Raw genomic sequence first — 20,442 nt, 5'->3', positions numbered from 1 at the left:
TGCTTCGCCGGAGACCAAATTTCAGCATCGACGAAACGGATCGTCTTTTACGATTTCAGTAGGCACGGGATCATCGAGATTGGACCATGGAGCAGTAGAAAGGAGTCGTGTGGTCAGATGAGGCAGGCGGATGAAACACGTTTCTTGTTAAACCGGGTTGATTGTCGTGTGCATATACGCTTTGTCCAGTCTAAGCGAGACAGACCGATGGGGGCAGCAAATACGAGTGCAGCACCTTAATCGTTTCACGTTCCATTTTACATGTACGTGCCTCAGTGGATAAGAGACAGATAACAATACAAATAGCAGAGGATTGATCCCGACGGTCCAGTGTTTTTTTTTGTTACTTATGTGTGTTTCACCTCTGACAATGATTTGTCGAAGTGAATAATGCCCTTCAAAATCGTAAGCTTCTCAGTGAGTAAGAGACAGAATCGAACAAAAGGATTAAGCAACAGATGGTGTGGAAGACACATATATTAATGTAATGAAAATGTGTGGCTGTGACATGTAGTCTGGCGAACGGATGATAGCTGGATCAACGGGGTATGTTTATGGACCCAAAGAGATAAGAAAAGACCGAGACAATGTCATAATGGAAATTAGGACACGGTTTAAGGAAACACCTAGAAGCGACATCAAATGCAATGAATCGTACGATCAAGAGTAAGCTTTTAAATCTTAGTCTGATAATAACGACTTGCAAAGAAATTTCAGTAATGAATAATAACTAAAAGTCTTCTAAACATCTCTGATTCAGTGTTATTAGAACAGGAAGGAAACTTCTGTAAAGGAAGATCCTGTGCCGACAATGTTTTCACTTTGAAACAAAGTATGCAAGCCATACGAGAACTCAGTTTCGAAACGCATCTAACACTGTAGGACTACTACTACTACTGCTACTACTACTACGTGATCAGACCCAGTGGACCGCACGCATCTACTAGTTTCCTCCTCCACTGTATTCTGTCCATTTCTACTATCCGCCATCCGTTCACATCTATTGACACTTGGTTTAAATCTTCATGGAGTCCATCAATCCAATGCTTCTTAGGTCTCCCTGGCAGTCTCTTTCCTGTAGGTGTGAAATCCAGGACCTATGAAAGAAATATCTTCACGGAAAAACTCTGATCAATATTGGAGAAAAGACGTTTCCTCAGCTAGGCGATTAAAAACATGTTAAGATTTATACAAAAACATCAAAATAAGAACAGATATTGGCAAAGAGCTGATACCAAAAATAGAGATAAAGCGGGCAGTAAGACAAGGTTGGTGTATATCAGCAACACTGTTCATTATCGGCGACCTAGTCAGGGAATGGATGAAGGACATATCTCAAGGGCCACGCGGAGTGGCCGAGCGGTCTTGGGCGCCATGTCACGGACTGCGCGACCCCTCCCACCGGAGGTTCGAGCATGCCCTCGGGCATGGGTGTGTGTGTCGTTCTTAGCATAAGTTAGTTTAATTTAGTTTCCGTAGTGTTTAAGTCTAGGGACCGATGACCTGAGCAGTTTGGTCCCTTAGAAATTCACACACACATACCTCAAGGTATAAAAAGTGCGACAAACAAATGTCTGAATTCGGTGCTATTCATCAACAACCAGGTAATCGCATAGCACCGTGAAGAGAAATTATTAGCAGTGTTATACATACAAACAATGTAAGCCTAAATTATAACCTGAAGATATCAACGACAAAAACGAAAACAATAGCCTTTTTCAGGAAAATATCCTCTAAGGTAATCGTCAATAAAATAGACTAATAATGGAACAGGTGTCCCATTTCCAGTGGCTACTATGTGACACAGCTTTCGATGAAGAGAGAGACGTAAATGAGAAAATCAACATCTTTCGGCGCGATAATGGGAACATTAAGTAATAAATGAAATTTTCTAAATTCATGGCATGAACAGCAGTACTACATGGAACTGATAGTTGGATATTAGATTCAAAACACCTAAGACAACTTAAAAAAGCAGAATTAAGTTTTCAAGGTCAGTGAAAGGCTGTACAAGAGAAGACGAAATAGGAAATGAAGAACTAAGGAAAGAACGTGCGAGATGGCGCGCAGTCTCCTTTTATTACATGTATAAACTCATGATAAGTGAAAATGACGCTGTATCGATCTGGGATTTGTCGGCGTTGAGTTGGGCATTTCGTGCTCTTGTCTAGCGCACGCCTGAACAGTAGAATCCGAAAGATTTAGTCAACTATTGATTCAAAAGTAAAAATATCGAGTTACTTCGAACTTTATAATTTTCTCAGCATTAAATGGTGAGCGTCTGTGAAAGTGTGCTGTGCGGTCTGATTGACTTGCTATTCAATCCACTTGGACTTATGCATCACATATTCTTTGTTGCAGACACATAAAGTTTAGTTGCCAAGTAGCAAACCAACACATAAATAGATACATATATACACACGTATTTCGGTAAAGAGAGAGCTACCACACGTCGCGACAGAGAACAGGAGGAATGTGACGAGTGAATGTGTGTAACAAATGAGGACACTATTTAATAAACAATTATCGTTCTCTTCATTCTTGTACACTGTAAAGGATACTTGGTGTATAATCTTGTAAATGTTTCTGTTGGATGTTCTTGAAAGCAATTGAGAGAGCCTTAAGCAGACAGGAGACGTGCATTTGCTTCACAACTTACTCTTCGCAGCCATAAAGTTGATTAAAGGCAAAGGCCTGTATTTAATATTACCGCTTTCAACTGTGTCAGTTTGTGAATGCCTTATCACAACATTACCTCTAGATCGTAGCTAAGTTCGCTGACAGAGATTCGATTGAATAATTTCTGTTAGTGTAATTGGACCCTATCGTCACTTCAATAATCTCTGCCGGCCGGCGTGGCCCAGCGGTTCTAGGCGCTACAGTCTGGAACCGCGCGACCGCTACGGCCACAGGTTCGAATCCTGCCTCGGGCATGGATGTGTGTGATGTCCTTAGGTTAGTTAGGTCTAAATAGTTCTACGTTCTAGGGGACTGATGACCTCAGAAGTTAAGTCCCATAGTGCTCATAGCCATTTGAACTAATAATCTCTTCCTGGTTTTTAGATAGAACTACACTCTTCATCAGTGCCACAACATATTGTGTAACCATTCTTGTATTATTTTATGGGATCTTTTGAGTGTAGTGAGATAGTTGAATAGTGCAGAAGGGAAACTACATGGTACTCACTCACTCTCAATTAAAAATGAATACCCAGGAAATGTCAAACGATAATTGTAAATAATATAGAAGCCAGTCCTGTGTCTGCAAATCAAATGAGATCCGAAGAACCGTCACGGTTCGTGCGGCTTCCCCCATCGGAGGTTCGAGTCCTCCCTCGGGCATGGATGTGTGTGCTGTCCTTAGCGTAAGTTAGTTTAAAATAGATTAACTTGTGTGTAAGCTTAGGGACCGATGACTTCAGCAGTTCGGTCTCATAAGACCTTACCACAAATTTCAAAAAAGAAATTCCTAAAGAACGCCACAGAGTGATGATATACAGGAAATTTCAGGTACAAGAATTAGATTTTAACAGTAGGTCCGAATTGATAGGAATATTGGCAAATATAACTACGAAAGTACGTAAAAGTAAATGCCGCTAAGCAACCAAGTATGTCTGCAAAAATCAGTGAAACAGAAACCTGAAGCGTTACACTGAGTGAAAGACTTAGCAACCAAAGGAGAGGTAAGACAGATGCAAAAGTCCCAAGAGGTACTTCTCCTCGAAATGGAGAAAACTTTCTGCTGATGTAGCAAACGCATCAGGGAAAGATCGAACAAGCTGTAGAAGAATTTGCACATAAGATGGCTCAGATAAACTATGGCCATGAAGACTTAATCAAGTGAAAGCTCGAAGAGCGCACGAGAATTGATTCAGTCAAGCTCAATGAATGGGTTGAGACCAAAAACGAATAGTTTTTTGCTCATATTTTTCAAAGCATTAAATCTACTGCAGAAAAACGTCCAAGACTTATCCCGCCCCCTGATAATGGATTAAAACAAGAAATCGAACAGATGAAACATCAAATTGGTCCTAATATTCGTTAGTGGAAGAAGAATCTGGAAAAGACTGTCGTAAATAGACAGATTTAGCTAGCCCCTTATCCCAGAGCGACGAAGACTGAATTCTGTTGTCTTTGTAAAAGGATTTAGAAATGTAGTGCCTCTTTCATGGTCCGAACACCAAAAGCTAAGTTATGTGTCTGGATGCTTCCAAGGAGAAGGCTCGTTACGGAAACTGATGTCATAGAATCTTGTGCAAGTCATGAAGCCTTTGAAAAACCTTTCTTAGGTAAGTACTGGCCTAAACGGACTCAGGAGTAGCTACATAAAGCACAAAGACTTTTCCAACCTTATACATAGAATTGAAGGGAATTATCGCTGTCAGTCGCAGCGGAACATTACACGGAATTAAGAGCGACGAGTGAAACATGTAATCATATAAGCTTCGAACAGAGAGCCGTTTTCATTCCGTAGTGGGATGCTATGAAGATACTTCGAGAAATATCTCAACAAGGGAAATGTTGGACTGCTCCGATGGCACATGTGGATATTAGTAGAATCCTAAAGGCTAAATTGCCACTTGACATACAAGATAAACTGGTCCATGTGTCTGAAGAGAACTTGAATTTATAGATCTTGTCCAGGAAGAGGCTAGGTTAAGAAGTAACGGTGCATATTGACAAACTGGAGGTGGCTGAGGATGATCCGATATGAATGGAGTTAATGAGTCAGCCCTACCCGAGAATTTGAATAAGCCGCTACCGAATCTTGACGATGATACATGAGGTACTACGAAAACCTTTAAAGCAAATGGTGGTCCGTATCCATTCTGTATCAACTGTGGTCGGTTGAATCATGCTGAAAGGAAAAATTAACCAAGTTATTGTGATCCGAATCGTGATATGTGCCAAATAATGTATGAAATATGCTTTATCAGCAGACGAATAGTCCATGGAAGGAACAGACATTGTCTGATATGGCAGGGGAGATAGTACCTGATTGTGAGACCTCTGCTTTAAAGTAAAAGTAACTGGACTTACGCCCAAGATTGCAGCTGACCACAGAGACTAGGGCCAACATAACGAGGTAAGTTTCTTCCGATACGCAAACAGTATGGATACGAGGGAGCATCTTGCACCCAATACTCGCAACTGTGGAAAGATGCATCTTAAAGTGTCTTTTCAGTCGTCGCAGTACATGTTACTGGAATTCTGACTGAAGAGACTCTCGATACTGGTGCGTCAGTGAGTGTATTGTACAAATCCTTGTTTAATCAATTAACAGGCGGGATCAAGCTGCTGGTTTTTCCCATACAAAACTGCGTAATAGTGGGTGCTGTGGGCACACTTTACAGGGAGGTAATATTATAGCCTTGAGTTACACTTGGACTTTGGAAATGAAGCGACAAAGACCACATTTCTTGTTGTACAAGATTCGAGAGTTGACTATATCCTAGTAATGGACATATTTGATGAGAGGGATGTGAAGATCAAATTCTCGATGAGCCTACTCTCTTTGCTGGTTCGAGGAGGAATAATAATGTTGTCAGTTTTGAAAGAAGAGGAGAAACACAGGAGATATTGTGGATCCATTCCTACCAGTCTAATTCTGAAGAATCCGGTCTCTCGCAAGTTTTCAAATCGATTTTACATAGAAATTCGACTTTATCGAGAAATATTGCAAGAACTGGAAAATCTAACGTAATATGATTAGGAAGAACTTATTGAGCTATTACAAGAAAGGTTTATGAATACATGATAGAATTATGTAAACATGAAGTATATAGTCAACATTTCTACCCAGGTACATGGTCTCAGAGCAAGTCTGTCGAAAAGGACTCCAGAAGATGCTCAAAGGGGATTTAAAAGAAATTTTGAAAAGCCCTTATTGTAGTACATGGCTGGTGGTTCAGAATCCTGGCAGAAAAAGTACTACATCACACTGAAGAGAACCTGTAAAAGAGTACAGGAGCAATTTCTTTGGCTACTAAGCCAAACAAGTGATTCTTCACACTGCTCACCATATTTACCTTTATTTTTGTGGTGTACCAATACTCTTTTGCCATTAGTTATTGATATTTGTTCGAAAACTGTGCTTTTAAAGACGTAAATATTGTAAGTTCATTATGTGTTTCCTCCTGTTTGGTTTGCCTACATGTTGCCAACCAAACGAATTATATATGTGCAAAACTAACTTCCTTTCATTATCTATATTGTGTGTGTGTGTGTATGTGTGCTGAGTGTGTGTGTGTGTCGAGGGGGGGCGGGGGTGGGTGTTTGAGTTGAAGAATGTTGAATATGTATGTAATAGCTGTTAGAGGGTGGTTGAAAGCTTTGGTGATCAGCTGATTTAAGTTTTGGTTTAAATGTTCTTGGAGGGTTTTATGGACAAGTGAGAGGAAAGGTGTTGGGTGGTATTATTATTATTCTGATAAAAATCCTTTTTTGGAATGTTATTCTATTGTTTTTTATTGATTTATTTACAAGCCAAGTTTCGTAGGACCAAATTGAGGAGCAAATCTCCAAGGTTACGTAACGTGCCAGTACATGAAATTACAACATGTAAGTAATAACAGATAAAAATGAAATGTTTATCAACCCGAAGGAAGACAGTCCACAAGTTTAAGTAAATGCAATCAACAATACAACAAGAAATTCACGGACCTCCTCAACAGAATAGATTCAGTGACCCATGAAGAAACTCTTCAGTTTCGATTTGAAAGCGTGTGGATTACTGCTAAGGTTTTTGAATTCGAGTGGCAGCTTACCGAAAATGGATGGAGCAGTATACTGCACACCTTTCTGCAAAAGAGTTAAGGAAGTTCGATCCAAATGCAGGTTTGATTTCTGCCGAGTATTAACTGAGTGAAAGCTGATTTTTCTTATAAATAAGCTAATATTGTTAACAAGAAATGACAGTAAGGAATATATATATTGAGAGGCCGATGTTAAAATACCCAAGACTTGTGAACAGGGGTCGACAAGAGGTTCACAAACTTACACCACTTATTGCCCAAACAGCCAGTTTCTGAGCCAAAAATATCCTTTTAGAATGGGAAGAGTTACCCCAAAATATAATACCATACTACATAAGCAAATGAAAATAAGCAAAGTAGACTAATTTTCGTGTCGAACGATCACTCACTTCAGATACCGTCCAAATAGTAAACAAAGCAGCATTAAATCCCTGAACAAGATCCTGAATGTGGGCTTTCTACGACAGCTTACTATCTATCTGAACACCTAGAAACCTGAACTGTTCAGTTTGACAAATCATATGCCTATTTTGTGAAATTAAAACGTCAGGTCTTGTTGAACTGTGTGTTCGAAAGTGTAAAAACTGAGTCCTACTATGATTTAGCGCTAATTTATTTTCTACAAGCCATGAACTTAGGTCATGAACTGCACTATCTGAAACCAAGCCAATGTTGCAACAACATCCTTTACTACCAAGCTAGTGTCATCAGCAAACAGAAATATTTTGGAGTTACCTGTAATACTAGAGGGCATATCATTTATATAAATAAGGAACAGGAGTGACCCCAACACTGATCCCTGGGACACCCACTATTTGACTGTACCCCACTCAAATCCCACATCATGGCTATTCTCAACATTGTGAATAATCACATTTTGCTGTCTGTTGCTAAAGTAAGAGGTGAAACAATTGTGAGCTACTCCCTGTATTCAGTAATAGTCCAAGTTCTGGAGCAATATTTTGTGATCAACACAACCAAATTCCTTAGTTAAATCAAAAAATATGCGTAGCTTTCAAAACCTCTTGTTTAACTCATCCGGTACTTCACACAGAAAATATAATATAGCATTTTCAGTTGTTAAACGACTTCTAAAGCCGAACTGTACATATGATAGCAAATCATGTGATATAAAATGATCAATTATCCTTACATACACAGCTTTTTCAATAACTTTAGGAAACACTGATGGCACAGAAATAGGTCTAAAATGATCTGAATTATCCCTTTCTCCCTTTTTATAAAGCGGCTTTACTACTGAGTACATAAATCGTTTAGGAAACTGACCATTCCTAAAGGAAACGTTACAAATATGGCTAAATACAGGGCTAACATGAGCAGCACAGTACTTTAATATTCTGCTAGGCACTCAATCATAACCATGAGAGTAATTAGACTTCTGTGACTTAATTATTGACTCAGTCTCCCTCTTGTCTGTATCACAGAGGAGTATTTCAGATATCAATCTCGGAAAGGCATTTGAGAAGAAGGTTATATGATTCCCTGTAGAAACTAAATTTTTATTTAATTCACGGCAATGCTCAGAAAATTATTGTTAAATGCTGTACATATATCTGATTTATCAGTAACATATATATTTTTAATGCAAGCTGACTTTACATTGTCAACGTTATACTGCTGACCAGACACTTCCTTCACAACTGACTATATGGTTTCAATTTTAACCTGTGAATTAGCTATTCTGTTTCCACACCACATACTCTTTGCCTTCATAATAATATTTTTAAGCGCCTTACAATACTGTTTGTATAGGGTTACTGTAGCTTGATGGTAGCTACTTCTAATATTTTGATATAATTCCCACTTTGCTCTACGTGATATCCTTATCCCACTAGTCAGCCACCCAGGCTGCCTATTACTGCTAGTACCCCGTTTAGAATGTTCAAATGGAAAGCAGCTCTCAAAGAAAATGAGAAATGTGTTAAGGAAAGCATTATATTTATCATTTATGTTATCAGCACTGTAAACATCCTGCCACTCTTGTACCTTGACAAGGTTTAAAAAACTCTCTACTGCTGTTGGATTAACTTTCATACATAGCTTGTAATTATATGTGACATTCGTTTGAGTACAAAAGCCTTTTAGTGTTAAAATTTGTGCATCATAGTCTGAAAGGCCATTCACCCTTTTACTAACAGAATGCCCATCTAGTAATGAAGAATGAACAAAAATATTGTCTATAGCTGTGCTACTGTTCCCCTGCACCCTAATTGGAAAAGACACATTCTGAAATAGATCATATGAATTTAGGAGATACACCAACATCCTTTTTATTGCACCATCATATAGAAAATTTGTATTGAAGTCACCACATATAACTAATTTCTGGTACATCCTACAAAGTGAATCAAGAACCCTTTCTAGCTTGAACAGTAATTCTCTGAAGTCAGCGTTAGGGGACCTATAACAACAACAATTAGAAGTATAGTTTCACTAAATTCAACTGCCCCTGCACAACATTCAAATATCTGTTCAGTGCAGTGCCATGATACGTCTATGGACTCAAATGGAATACTGTTTTTTACATACATAGCCACTCCCCCACCCTGGAGGGAAGTTCTTGAAAAACAGCCAGCTAGTCTGTATCCTGGTAAGGCAAGCCACTGAATTGTCAAATTATTTAAGTGGCGCTCCGATATACCAAAAATTTCAGAGTCAGCATCTATAAGCAGTTCACTAACTTTATCTAGAATACCTCTTATATTTTGATGAAATATGTAGTTTCTTCTCTACTTGGAAACATTACATCCTATGAAGGTGACCCCTTAGTTAGAGGGACTTCCTTTAAGCAGGTATACCTATCTGCTGACTTCAATCTAAAAAGGGCGCAGCTGTAACACCAGCTACTACAGGAATTCTTCCATGAGTGATCCCATCACCACCACCCACTACACTGTCACCTATAAGCTTTGCCAGCGTCCCCTTCCCATACATATTGAGGTGCTGGCCAGAACGCACCATGTCATTCTCAATGGAGAGAAGTCTTCCGAAGTAAGAGTGATTTCAGGTGTGCCGCAGGCGAGTGTCGTAGGACGGTTGCTATTCAAAATATACATAAATGAACTTGTGGATGACATCGGAAGTTCACTGAGGCTTTTTGCGGATGATACTGTGGTATATCGAGAGGTTGTAACAATGGAAAATTGTACTGAAATGCAGGAGGATCTGCAGCGAATTAACGCATGGCGCAGGGAATGGCAATTGAATCTCAATGTAGACAAGTATAATGGTGGTGGTGGTGGTTAGTGTTTAACGTCCCGTCGACAACGAGGTAATTAGAGACGGAGCGCAAGCTCGGGTTAGGGAAGGATTGGGAAGGAAATCGACCGTGCCCTTTCAAAGGAACCATCTCGGCATTCGCCTGAAACGATTTAGGGAAATCACGGAAAATCTAAATCAGGATGGCCGGAGACGGGATTGAACCGTCGTCCTCCCGAATGCGAGTCCAGTGTCAAGTATAATGTGCTGTGAATACATAGAAAGATAGATCCCTTATCATTTAGCTACAAAATAGCAGGTCGGCAACTGGAAGCAGTTAATTCCATAAATTATCTGGGAGTACGCATTAGGAGTGATTTAAAATTGAATGATCATATAAAGTTGATCGTTGGTAAAGCAGACGCCAGACTGAGATTCATTGGAAGAATCCTAAGGAAATGCAATCCGAAAACTAAGGAAGTAGATTACAGTACGCTTGTGCGCCCACTGCTTGAATACTGCTCAGCAGTGTGGGAGCCGTACCAGATAGGGTTGATAGAAGAGATAGAGAAGATCCAACGGAGAGCAGCGCGCTTCGTTAGAGGAGCATTTAGTAATCGTGAAAGCGTTACGGAGATGATAGATAAACCCCAGTGGAAGACTTTGCAGGAGAGACGCTCAGTACCTGGGTACGGGCTTTTGTTGAAGTTTCGAGAACATACCTTCACCGAAGAGTCAAGCAGTATATTGCTCCCTCCTACGCATATCTCGCGAAGAGACCACGAGGATAAAATCAGAGATTAGAGCCCACACAGAAGCATACCGACAATCCTTCTTTCCACGAACAGTACGAGACTGGAGTAGAAGGGAGAACCGATAGAGGTACTCAAGGTAGCCTCCGCCACACACCGTCAGGTGGCTTGCGGAGTATGGATGTAGATGTAGATGTAGTGAAACCCGATCTAACGGTGGACCCAACTGGCACCACTGAGATGTGACCCCTGCCCTCTACCATCAGCGCCATCCCTAGCCCATCTTAACGCGCCTAACAGCCGCATTAAGATAAAACCGATCATGACGCTGAAACAGTTGCACGAAATGTACATTAGTGCCACCAGTTTGGGTAGCTATCTTTACCAGGTCACATCTACATCATATTCCGCGTCCCTATCAAGACTCTTCCCTGCTCCAGCCACTATCACTACCTGATCCTCCTTCGTAAAATTCCTACGTAACTCCCCTATGCTGTCAGTCACTTGAGCCAACCCTGCACTAGACTTCACAATGCTTGTGACCCGTACTCACTCCCCAATACTTCCTGCAACTGCTGGCCCATACCTCTACTGTGCGAACTACCTTTCAGCAGAACCTTCTTCTTTCTGTAAGGCTTTGTAACTGACCTAGGTCTCCTAACTGCTGAGGACTGCTGCATGTTCCCTATATCTACAGCTACACGAGGCTCCTCTCCACTCAACCTTGACAGTTGGTCAAATCTATTGAATATACGCAAAGTATAACTGTCTGAATACCTCGTTTTCCTAGCTACCTTACCACCAGCTGCCAGTTCTCATTCCCCACCACACTTCACCCTCCTCAGCGTATGTAGTTCCTCCTTTGCGCGTTGTAACTGCCCCTGAAGGGCACAGATCTTACGCTCCTGCGCCTCTATCAACTTATTTCTACTACAGATTTTGCATTCCCAGGAGACGAGCTCGCTAGAATGCCCACTGGCTTCCCCACTGCTTCCCACCCCCCTTCCCCCAATGAAAATACTTTGAACAAATCCCACTACTCACAAACCTACGACGGAGCCCACACTTCTCACTCATGGTAAAATTTTACAGTTACTGAAAAAAACTATACGTCTACGTTTCCCAAAGTTCAGTTACACCAGTAGAACTATTTACAGAACTAACAATAGCGGTCTCCAGCTCTCTGTCTGCTAAGAAAGCAACTACTTGTATTACTACTACTACACCACAGCTAATACCAATACCAACAAAACTTCACAAAACTATTAGCTAAAACCGAAAATTCAAACGTCCACTGGAACACTCAACAAAGTTAAAACAATGAATGAAAATTTTAGAGAAATGTTTCACTAGAAGCAATAAGAAACGTCAGATGAAAACTAAAGCATTAAATTTATTAAACGACTTCAATGCACAGAAAACTTTAAAAAACACAGCGAGCGAACGTTTCGACAACTTTATTAAATCGTTATTTCGCCACAAACGGCACGAAACTCCGCTGAAAAGTATTAAATTTAATAACTGTATAACAATGCATAAATAAGTTTGTCAGTACTTAGCTTTATAACAGCTACAGCTGCACTGTACACCGCAAAATGTAAACACACTATTACCTGTTAGTGTAAACAATGAATTGTTTGGCATGTGTACTTGATCATTCAACAGGGTTTTCTTTTCTGCAGGTGGTAATTTTCTTGCAGGGTTAGCAGGTGATTTTTATGTTGATTCTAATTGTTTTCATGTCTTCCTCTCTGGCATATGGTTTGTGATTATGTTCCCTTAGGTGTTCTGCAAATGTGAAGTGGTTTGTCCCATACCTCCAGGCTCTCATGTGTTCTTTGTCTCTCAAATGTTCTGCCTGTTTGTCCTACGTATCTGCTCTCAAAAGTGTTACGTTGTCGTTGATATATATACCTGCTTTCTGGTATATATCTCTGTTTTTTTGTCAGTTTCGGAGTGTATACTGGCTTGGTTTTTACGTAGAAAAGGGAAAATATTTGTCAGAGGGATGACAGGCTCCTCACTAAATGGAGCTTGTGGATGGTACGGATTATGGAGAGTACTGTTTTTGGAGAGAGGGATTCACTTTCTGGCTCTCGTCTTGTGCTGACTGGCACCATCTCGTGCCATACTTGAAGAATGTAACTTCCAATAAGGCAGTAGCACAATCTATCTTCTGAGCAGCTCGTATTTAACTTATTTGGTTATATATCTTGTATGCTCAGTTATTTGTGTCAAATATTTGTCTCATTATATTGTTTTTGAGACCTGCTCGATTGTGGAATTCTTATAGATTTCACTTCCTGCAGTCTTCCAGTTAAATGTGTGTTCAACAGAGTTGCAAATATGTTCAGATCTTTGCTCTGTGCTAGTCATTTTCAGTTGTTGACTTTATTAGATCAAATTAAAGTTTTGTATTCTCACTTTGAGGTAAAGTTGAGATTCTGTGTGTTCTACAACTTCCCTATGATTAGGTGATCCTTAAATAATAAATACGACCAACTATATTTCTAGGATGTTTTCTTCGTTTAGCGACCAAGCACTATCTTTGAGGATGTAAGAAATTCAGACGTTTTAACGAGTGTCAAACGCCCACAGATTTTTATAGGAAGAGTAATTGATGCATAAGCTATTGAGCCTCATTTCGACCTCTCTCAGATCTGTTAATTGTCTCACTATTCTCAATAATTCTATCATGCATTTCATGTAGGAGCATTCGGCATGCTTTACATATAATTTACGCAGGCTCTAGATTAGCAAATTAGAAATCTGTTTACATATTAAAACAAGAACATATAATTTTCAACTAATTATTTCTTTTTCTTCATGTGTATACTTTCTTTGTTATCTGACAGCCTGTGATAAAATGTAAAATACGGCTTTACAAAATTTTTATGGCAAAATTTGAAGATAGTAGTCTGCCTACACGTGAAATTTGCAGTTGATGTTGATAAATAAAGTGTGATCTGGGGACTTCTTTCCCTGCACGAAATTAATTATCAAATATGTAGTGTTCAGTTTTCAGATACATTTCATGCTCAAAAGTCTTGCTACAGTGCAGTGTACGATTGTGATGTTATCAGCACCAGTGAACCATTTTCCAGCTGCTTGCAGAGATGAACACTGCGTGTAGAACCACTGGAAAGGACTTAAACTTTGATGACACAATGCGCTTCAAGGGAGATTCCCGAGAAGGAGCTGGATGAACTCTAAGCAAAGTACCTGCAGAGATTTGGGGACTGGCGCGCCATCTTTGAGCCAGGCGAAACGAATAGGCAAGTCTCCAGAGGACACGCCGCAGCTGACCTGCGCCCTGGCTCCTTCCCGCAGGTTTGTTGGGATGAAGAAGGGCACCACGACCGGCGGACCTGCCAAACAATGAGACATACTGCAAACTTATCATCACAACACAAACTTCGCCCTTCCTGTAATATATTATGTGCGCAACAAGTCGTTATGAAGGGCGTTCTAGGGGATTAAGAAAGTAACAAATAAGAAAAACATCGTTCTCTTTCTGTCATTTCTTGACTTTTTTATACCCAACAGCATTTCATCAAATTTAATTCTAGCTTCACGACAGTTAAAACATTGATGGACTACTCCATCTATATGGTACGACGGTTATTCACCCACAATTTGCTTGTTACTTGATAATATGGTCTTAATGACACTGCATGCTTTGTTAATCAAGGATCATGAATTTTTTTAATTGTGTATCTCAAAAACTCTCCTTTTAAGAGATGAAATTAAAAATAAATTTTCACCGTTATCTGTGAACACCTGCAAACAGCAAATTCGATTTTTAAGACTGATGAATACTACGAAATTTATTGCAACAATTATTAAAGGATTACTAATTCCGGACAAACCCTGAAAGAACAAAACCCAGCAACAGTGGTTTCTAAATAGATATGCTAGCCGATTAACTAGCTTTTTAGTACAAGTAGATTCATCACCAGATAGTTGTGGTTATCGAAGACTACAGCGTAACAATGCGATGATGATCTCAAAAGATATAGTAATTTTGTAAATGACGTTTTTAGATTTTTCGAATATTTAAAATATTTTCTCTTTATTGCAAATGAAAAGGCAGTAGACAAGAAAAAGATATATCAACGTGAATTAACCACATCTGAGAAGAGTGTAGTCTAGTTTAATTTTATATATTATTGCTTTGAGTGAAGGATCGAATTTGAGGATGCTGCGCCGCCTATAGCAGTGGCCATAGGTCTGAATGCACACTTAGTTGCTGATTCAGATTTGTGTACTGCACGCAGGAGTTGACGTTGGTAGTTAGACTGACATCATCTAACAATCAGGGTGCATACGTGGACAAGGAAAAAAAATTCCCGGATTTTTCCCGGATTTCCCGGTTAAAAATACACTTTCTCCCGGGTGACAGTATATTTTCCCTTATCAATCCTTTCAATGGTTATGGTTTTATACACGGGCGTACAATTTCCCAGCACTTTAGAAAACGAAACTCAGAGAAAAAGACACGTCTTGGAAAAATCTTTGATGTGGAACAACATGTACGCTGCGTATTTTCGTATTACGAAAGTAGACACTGGAATTCCACCAAACACTACATGTTACTTTCCGAATAATTGAAATCGAGATTTCGATGCGCTTTTGTAGGCCGTTCGTAGCTCATGTCACGTGATCTCGCCAGCCGGTGACAGCGGATATTCAGAGCATAGGACACGTGATGTAGTCAGCCAACAGCAACATCACTGTTAAGTAGCACGAACATACAAACAGGGAAAGTTAATAGTTTAAATTAATATACATTGTCTTGCTGCAAGAAAAGCAAAGTTTTCACATATAATATTGTTCTCAAGCTGCAAGAGAAGCAATGCTTTCGCATATACTGTTGATATTTTTTGCGCGTGTTACACTTTAAGATATATCACACAAATGTGCCTGTAAAATTTTTAGTAATGACATAAATGTCTGATCTTCAGGGTTCGAAATTCTTTTAAATGGCGCGTCATCAAAGAGTTGATTTTTAAATGAGAGTCAAACGCTTTATGATTTAATAAATTCATGGTACATTCTTGCACATAGTTCAACATATGTAAAAGGATACTTACTTTGAAAGTAACGCTTTTCAAACCACTATTCGCAATATTTTCCCGCGACCTGTTAGAAATAGATTCGTTTCAGCAGTTGCAAGAAAGCGCAGATAACAGGCGACACCGCGCTTGGGTAGCTATCATGACGTAGGAGGCCCGTATGTACGTACGTGTAAAACATTGAAAGATCATACATTATGTCATAAAAGAAACAAGACATCAGAGGATACTGCAAGAGCATCGGAATTTTGTAAACAATATTAAAATGTGCACATTGAAAGTGCATACTTAAAGTGGTCATTCGTACGTCCGGATTCCCAATGAAGTAGACCTCGACCTGATATTAAGCTTCTCAGTATGGTTTTCGGCATGTAAATTTTCTGAGAGCACCAGTACTGTATTATATCATGTATGGGTCTTTATTATGACATAATGCCATAGGTGCTAGAAAATGAAAACGTGCACTTCAAATGCAGCGAACAGTTGAAACTAGCCAGTACTGTGGAATTAAACATTTCCCTTCAAATACATTGACTGCCTCTGCGGAAAAGGTTAACAAAAGTCAAATTCCTTTAGCAAACAGACAAAAATAACTTCATTGTTCCGCAAGGCGATTAATGCTTGACTGTCAGAAAGGTGGAAATAAAATCAAATCTGAGACTAATGACATATTTTATCCTTCCGTAATTATGTGAATGTGTTCTAATTCACTTTATAGTTCCCGGCCACAGATATCCGTTTTGTTTTCATTTGACGTGAGAGTAAACGAAGGGAAAACAGTAGAATCACTAAATGTAAACACGGGTCATGTGGAGACTACCCACTATAACTCAGACTGCTCTGCGCATCAGCACCGGATCTACGATATTTGCGAACCGAGGCAATACCAAAAATATCGAATTTTCAAAATATGTTCATCTAGTAGCGCACATCTTTCTGAAAAGTCTAACACAAAACATATGTATTCGAGGAAATGTAAGACATATTATTTGGTCTTAAGCATGACAAAGTGCAGTGCCACGCCTCTTCATAAAGCATTTTTCTACCGTACATCCAAACTACATTCAGGAGAGTGGAAATTGAAATGTCCTGTGGTGCCTCTCCTGCTCCCAGTCGGCCGGTTTGACAGCCTGTCCCTCTTAAAAAAAATCTCGCAGTTAATAGCGGTTGGGATTATTTGTAATCGAGAGAACAAGAACTCTTCAGAAAATCTGAACTCTTTATTGCCTATTAGCTATTAACTTGCTGTTTTGTGTGACATAAAATTAAATATAGGATATATAAAACCAATACTGACAAGAGATAAGCAAGAAATTACACATTTCTTCAAACCTTAGCTCCTAGCATTTTTTCTCTCTAACCTTGCTACAGATTTACATGGCGTGCTTTCCTTTCTGTGAAAGAATCTATTACCTGATCAAAGTTCGTCAAACGTTTTGCTACATGAGAAATTGGAATGTCGTTATCTAATACTGAAAATCTGTTAATACAAATAATACCTAACACTGGTGTGGTTTCTCGATCGGATTACGTCTATTTTGTCACTGTCTGCTAGATAAAACAAAATAGGCCTTTCTAATATGGCAGCAACTTTGTAACACACCAAATAAACGAGACAGTTTTGGCACAAATGGCCATTTTTACAACACGACAGAATATAATCTACGAAGTACCAATGTCAAATGCCTATTAGGCCTACTACAAGCAAAAAGCTTTATTTTAGGAAATAGTTTCACATTTCATTCATACGCACCAGCTTCTCAAGCATGAGATCGAAAAGTAGTATTACGAAATTTTTATATAAATTTGGAATCGCCTTATTCTTCCATAATTTGTGTGATGTCCCCGTTTCTTCTCCTTCCTCTTTCCGACAATCTTGTCATCACCAATTCTGTAGCTATTCCTGCCATTGTCAAAATTTGTTCGCAGATTAACTTCACTAACCCTGTAAGAATCACAGGTTTAGTTATCACGCGATTATATTCCGGTTAGGCGTTATTACGTGTTCGAACAACACGTTTTCCGAGTTACTTCCAGAATAGAACTTACGCGTCTGCTAGCCGGGGACTGTACAACTGGTCCTTACTAGTGTAGCGATCTGACCAAAAATTTTCTGTCAAAATTTCATTTTCTTGGATACACCGAGAAGATAATACGTAATCTTTCTCACCTGTTATTCCTGTTAGTCGTTTATTTCTATTCTGGTAGTCTGAATCTATGGATTTCGCTAGTAATTATAACAACGCTGATCATTCGCAAACCCAATCAACCACATAATCAGAGAGCAATTGGTATTCATCCGTTTACTCCCTCAGCTCGTATTGACCCGCCCCCTTTTGTCTGCGGAAAGTTAATTTCTAGATGCGACGAGGATTCTCCTGACAGAGACATCACGTACACTACGCATGCATTCAGAAGTCGACTTAAAATGTGTTCAAAAATGTTCAAAAACCAACTGGGAAGCGTTTCAAAATCATATGAATAATCGATAGACAAACGTGCGCTGGATGCTAGGTGCTTTGCGAAACAAGTTTTTTTTTCCTCAAGAATATGAATTTGTCGCCAACTTTTCCCAGTATCATCTAGCTGCTTGCTGCGACTACTTGCGCAGCCACCAGCCACATTCCTGTAGCCAGAAGCGGGAGAATCTACTACTCAAACGTGACTCAACTGCGCATGCGCATGAGCCCGCGCGTACTGCTATAACAAATCGAATGTAAACAGTTGCGACTTGAAGCTCATTGGAGGCAATTTGTTGTTATAAAATTGCATAGTCTTCCTAAAGCCTTTGACACATTTTCAACTGGCAGAAGCTTGCATGAGCACTGTGTCGTTGTTTTATATGGCGCATTTCCTTTGCAATTTAAGTTATTTTCGTCTTTTTCTCTCGTTTATGTTTTATTGCTAAGTATTATTCTGCTGTAGCGGGATGTAGTAACATCCTTTGTCAGAGTATCGGTTCTTTCCAGTCAAAATTACAAAAAATTAACTGAAAACTCATACAATGAAAAATTCCCGGAATTCTAAAAATATCCCGGGTTTTTCCCGGATCTCCCGGTTGTCCCGGGTGGTATACACCCTGAACAAGATAAAATTCTGCCTTCACTCTTTCTTTCAGTTTTTCCATTCGTTGTACATCCATTCCCTTAGGCAGTGCGAAACGGTCACCAAACCAAACAGATAACCTTCATTAAGTGCTTCCAGAAGTGATTTACCGTTTCCTTCCTCCAGTCCTGAAACTGGCCTAGCATTCAGATATCGACAAGGCTGTTTCCCACTTCTGCGTTATACAATGCACAGTCACTGGCAAAGGAAACTACTCAAGAGTACGTCTCTCTCTTTCCTACAGCTTATTCCGTCGTTTAGAGCACATTTGTTTCGTGGTTTGGCAAATTTATTTTGATTTTGTGGCCAGATCCCCTACCTGTCGCCAGAATCAACAGTTGAACTTAAGGGAGGAATGTGTTTGTGCCTTGTGTGAGTGAGTCATGCAAACTTCGTTCTGATTGTTATTATATTTTAATTGTTTCTGTACCGTATTTTCGAGTTGGAGTTTGAGGTCCAACTACGCTTTTGCTAAACGATTGCGGAAAACAAAAACGACGCTCAGATGTACCAGCCAACGGTCCGCCGAGTGGAGTGGTCCTTGTATGGCTCCCCTCCCTCACACGCTAGCGCTCTGAGCGTTAAGCTACACCAGTAACTGTACCTAGGAGTAGTCGAGGACCCAAATACCAATCATCACACGCTGAATCGTAAGCCGATTGAAGAATAAGCAGAATCGAAATAGCACTACACAAGGGGAAGGCACTAAGTTCCAAACTATAATGTTACGTACATACGCTTTGGTTCGTTTTGAGGTACGTGTCTGCAGTGCTGGTAAGCATAGCAGGCAACTACAGGCGTCAGACGAAAGCGACTTGTAGGAACAGGTTGGACATGTTACGTCTACAGAATCTGCAACTTTAATGATGTCTTCGCCTTCAGTTCGGCCTAGTACTGCAACCAGAGAATTTTGTGACGGAGCGTGGCCTGGTATACTCACTGTCGACAGCCAGCGCCACCTCTCCCCTGGCGACGTCCCCCTGGGAGCCCCTCACTGTGCAGACGTAGACGCCCGCGTCGGCGGCCGGGTCGACGCGCAGGATGTGGAGGGCGGCGCCACCGTCGCGCAGCTCGCGCCGCAAGTCACTTGTCAGGGGGACTCCCCGGCGCTCCCAGGAGACGCCGCTGATTGGGTATCCGGCGTACGGGCAGCGCAGCGTCACCTGCCCAGACTCCACGGCGCGCACCGGGCCCGGCAGCGGGCGCACGTACGGTGGTCCTACAGGCGAAGAGGAAAGATGTTTCACGACTTTCATGCGGAAATAGGGTACCGGTTATTACATAAACATTTTCTTCTCACAACGTCAGGTCACAGTATCAATATAGAACACTCACATCACCATGCTGTATTCTCTTTTATATCGTTCACAAAAGACAAACAAATTTTCTTCTAGTAGTTGTCTCCACAAACAGGCACACACTCGGGGATTCCATGCTAACATTGCAGTCTAACGAAAATATCCACAGACTGTGAATAGCAATCTCTAACTTTCGACAGTAATCGAACAGTAGGAAGACTCATTGTCAGACTTTCTC

At 40.2% G+C, this 20,442-nt stretch overlaps 1 protein-coding gene across 1 annotated transcript in view; it reads right to left on the bottom strand.

Moving 5' to 3' along the window:
• LOC124598566 (Down syndrome cell adhesion molecule-like protein Dscam2) overlaps positions 1–20,442 on the bottom strand; it is a 366,134-nt gene that overhangs the window by 166,728 nt on the left and 178,964 nt on the right. Inside the window, exons 9-10 of the mRNA XM_047136009.1 lie at positions 19,847–20,125; positions 13,949–14,094 (exon numbers count right to left, since the gene is read on the bottom strand). Coding sequence (XP_046991965.1) covers positions 13,949–14,094; positions 19,847–20,125 — 425 coding nt within the window. The remainder of the gene's footprint in view (positions 1–13,948; positions 14,095–19,846; positions 20,126–20,442) is intronic.

The sequence above is a fragment of the Schistocerca americana genome, chromosome 1, assembly GCF_021461395.2.
Source record: "Schistocerca americana isolate TAMUIC-IGC-003095 chromosome 1, iqSchAmer2.1, whole genome shotgun sequence".
NCBI lineage: Eukaryota > Metazoa > Arthropoda > Insecta > Orthoptera > Acrididae > Schistocerca > Schistocerca americana.
This window is presented reverse-complemented; position numbering and strand designations above follow the sequence as displayed.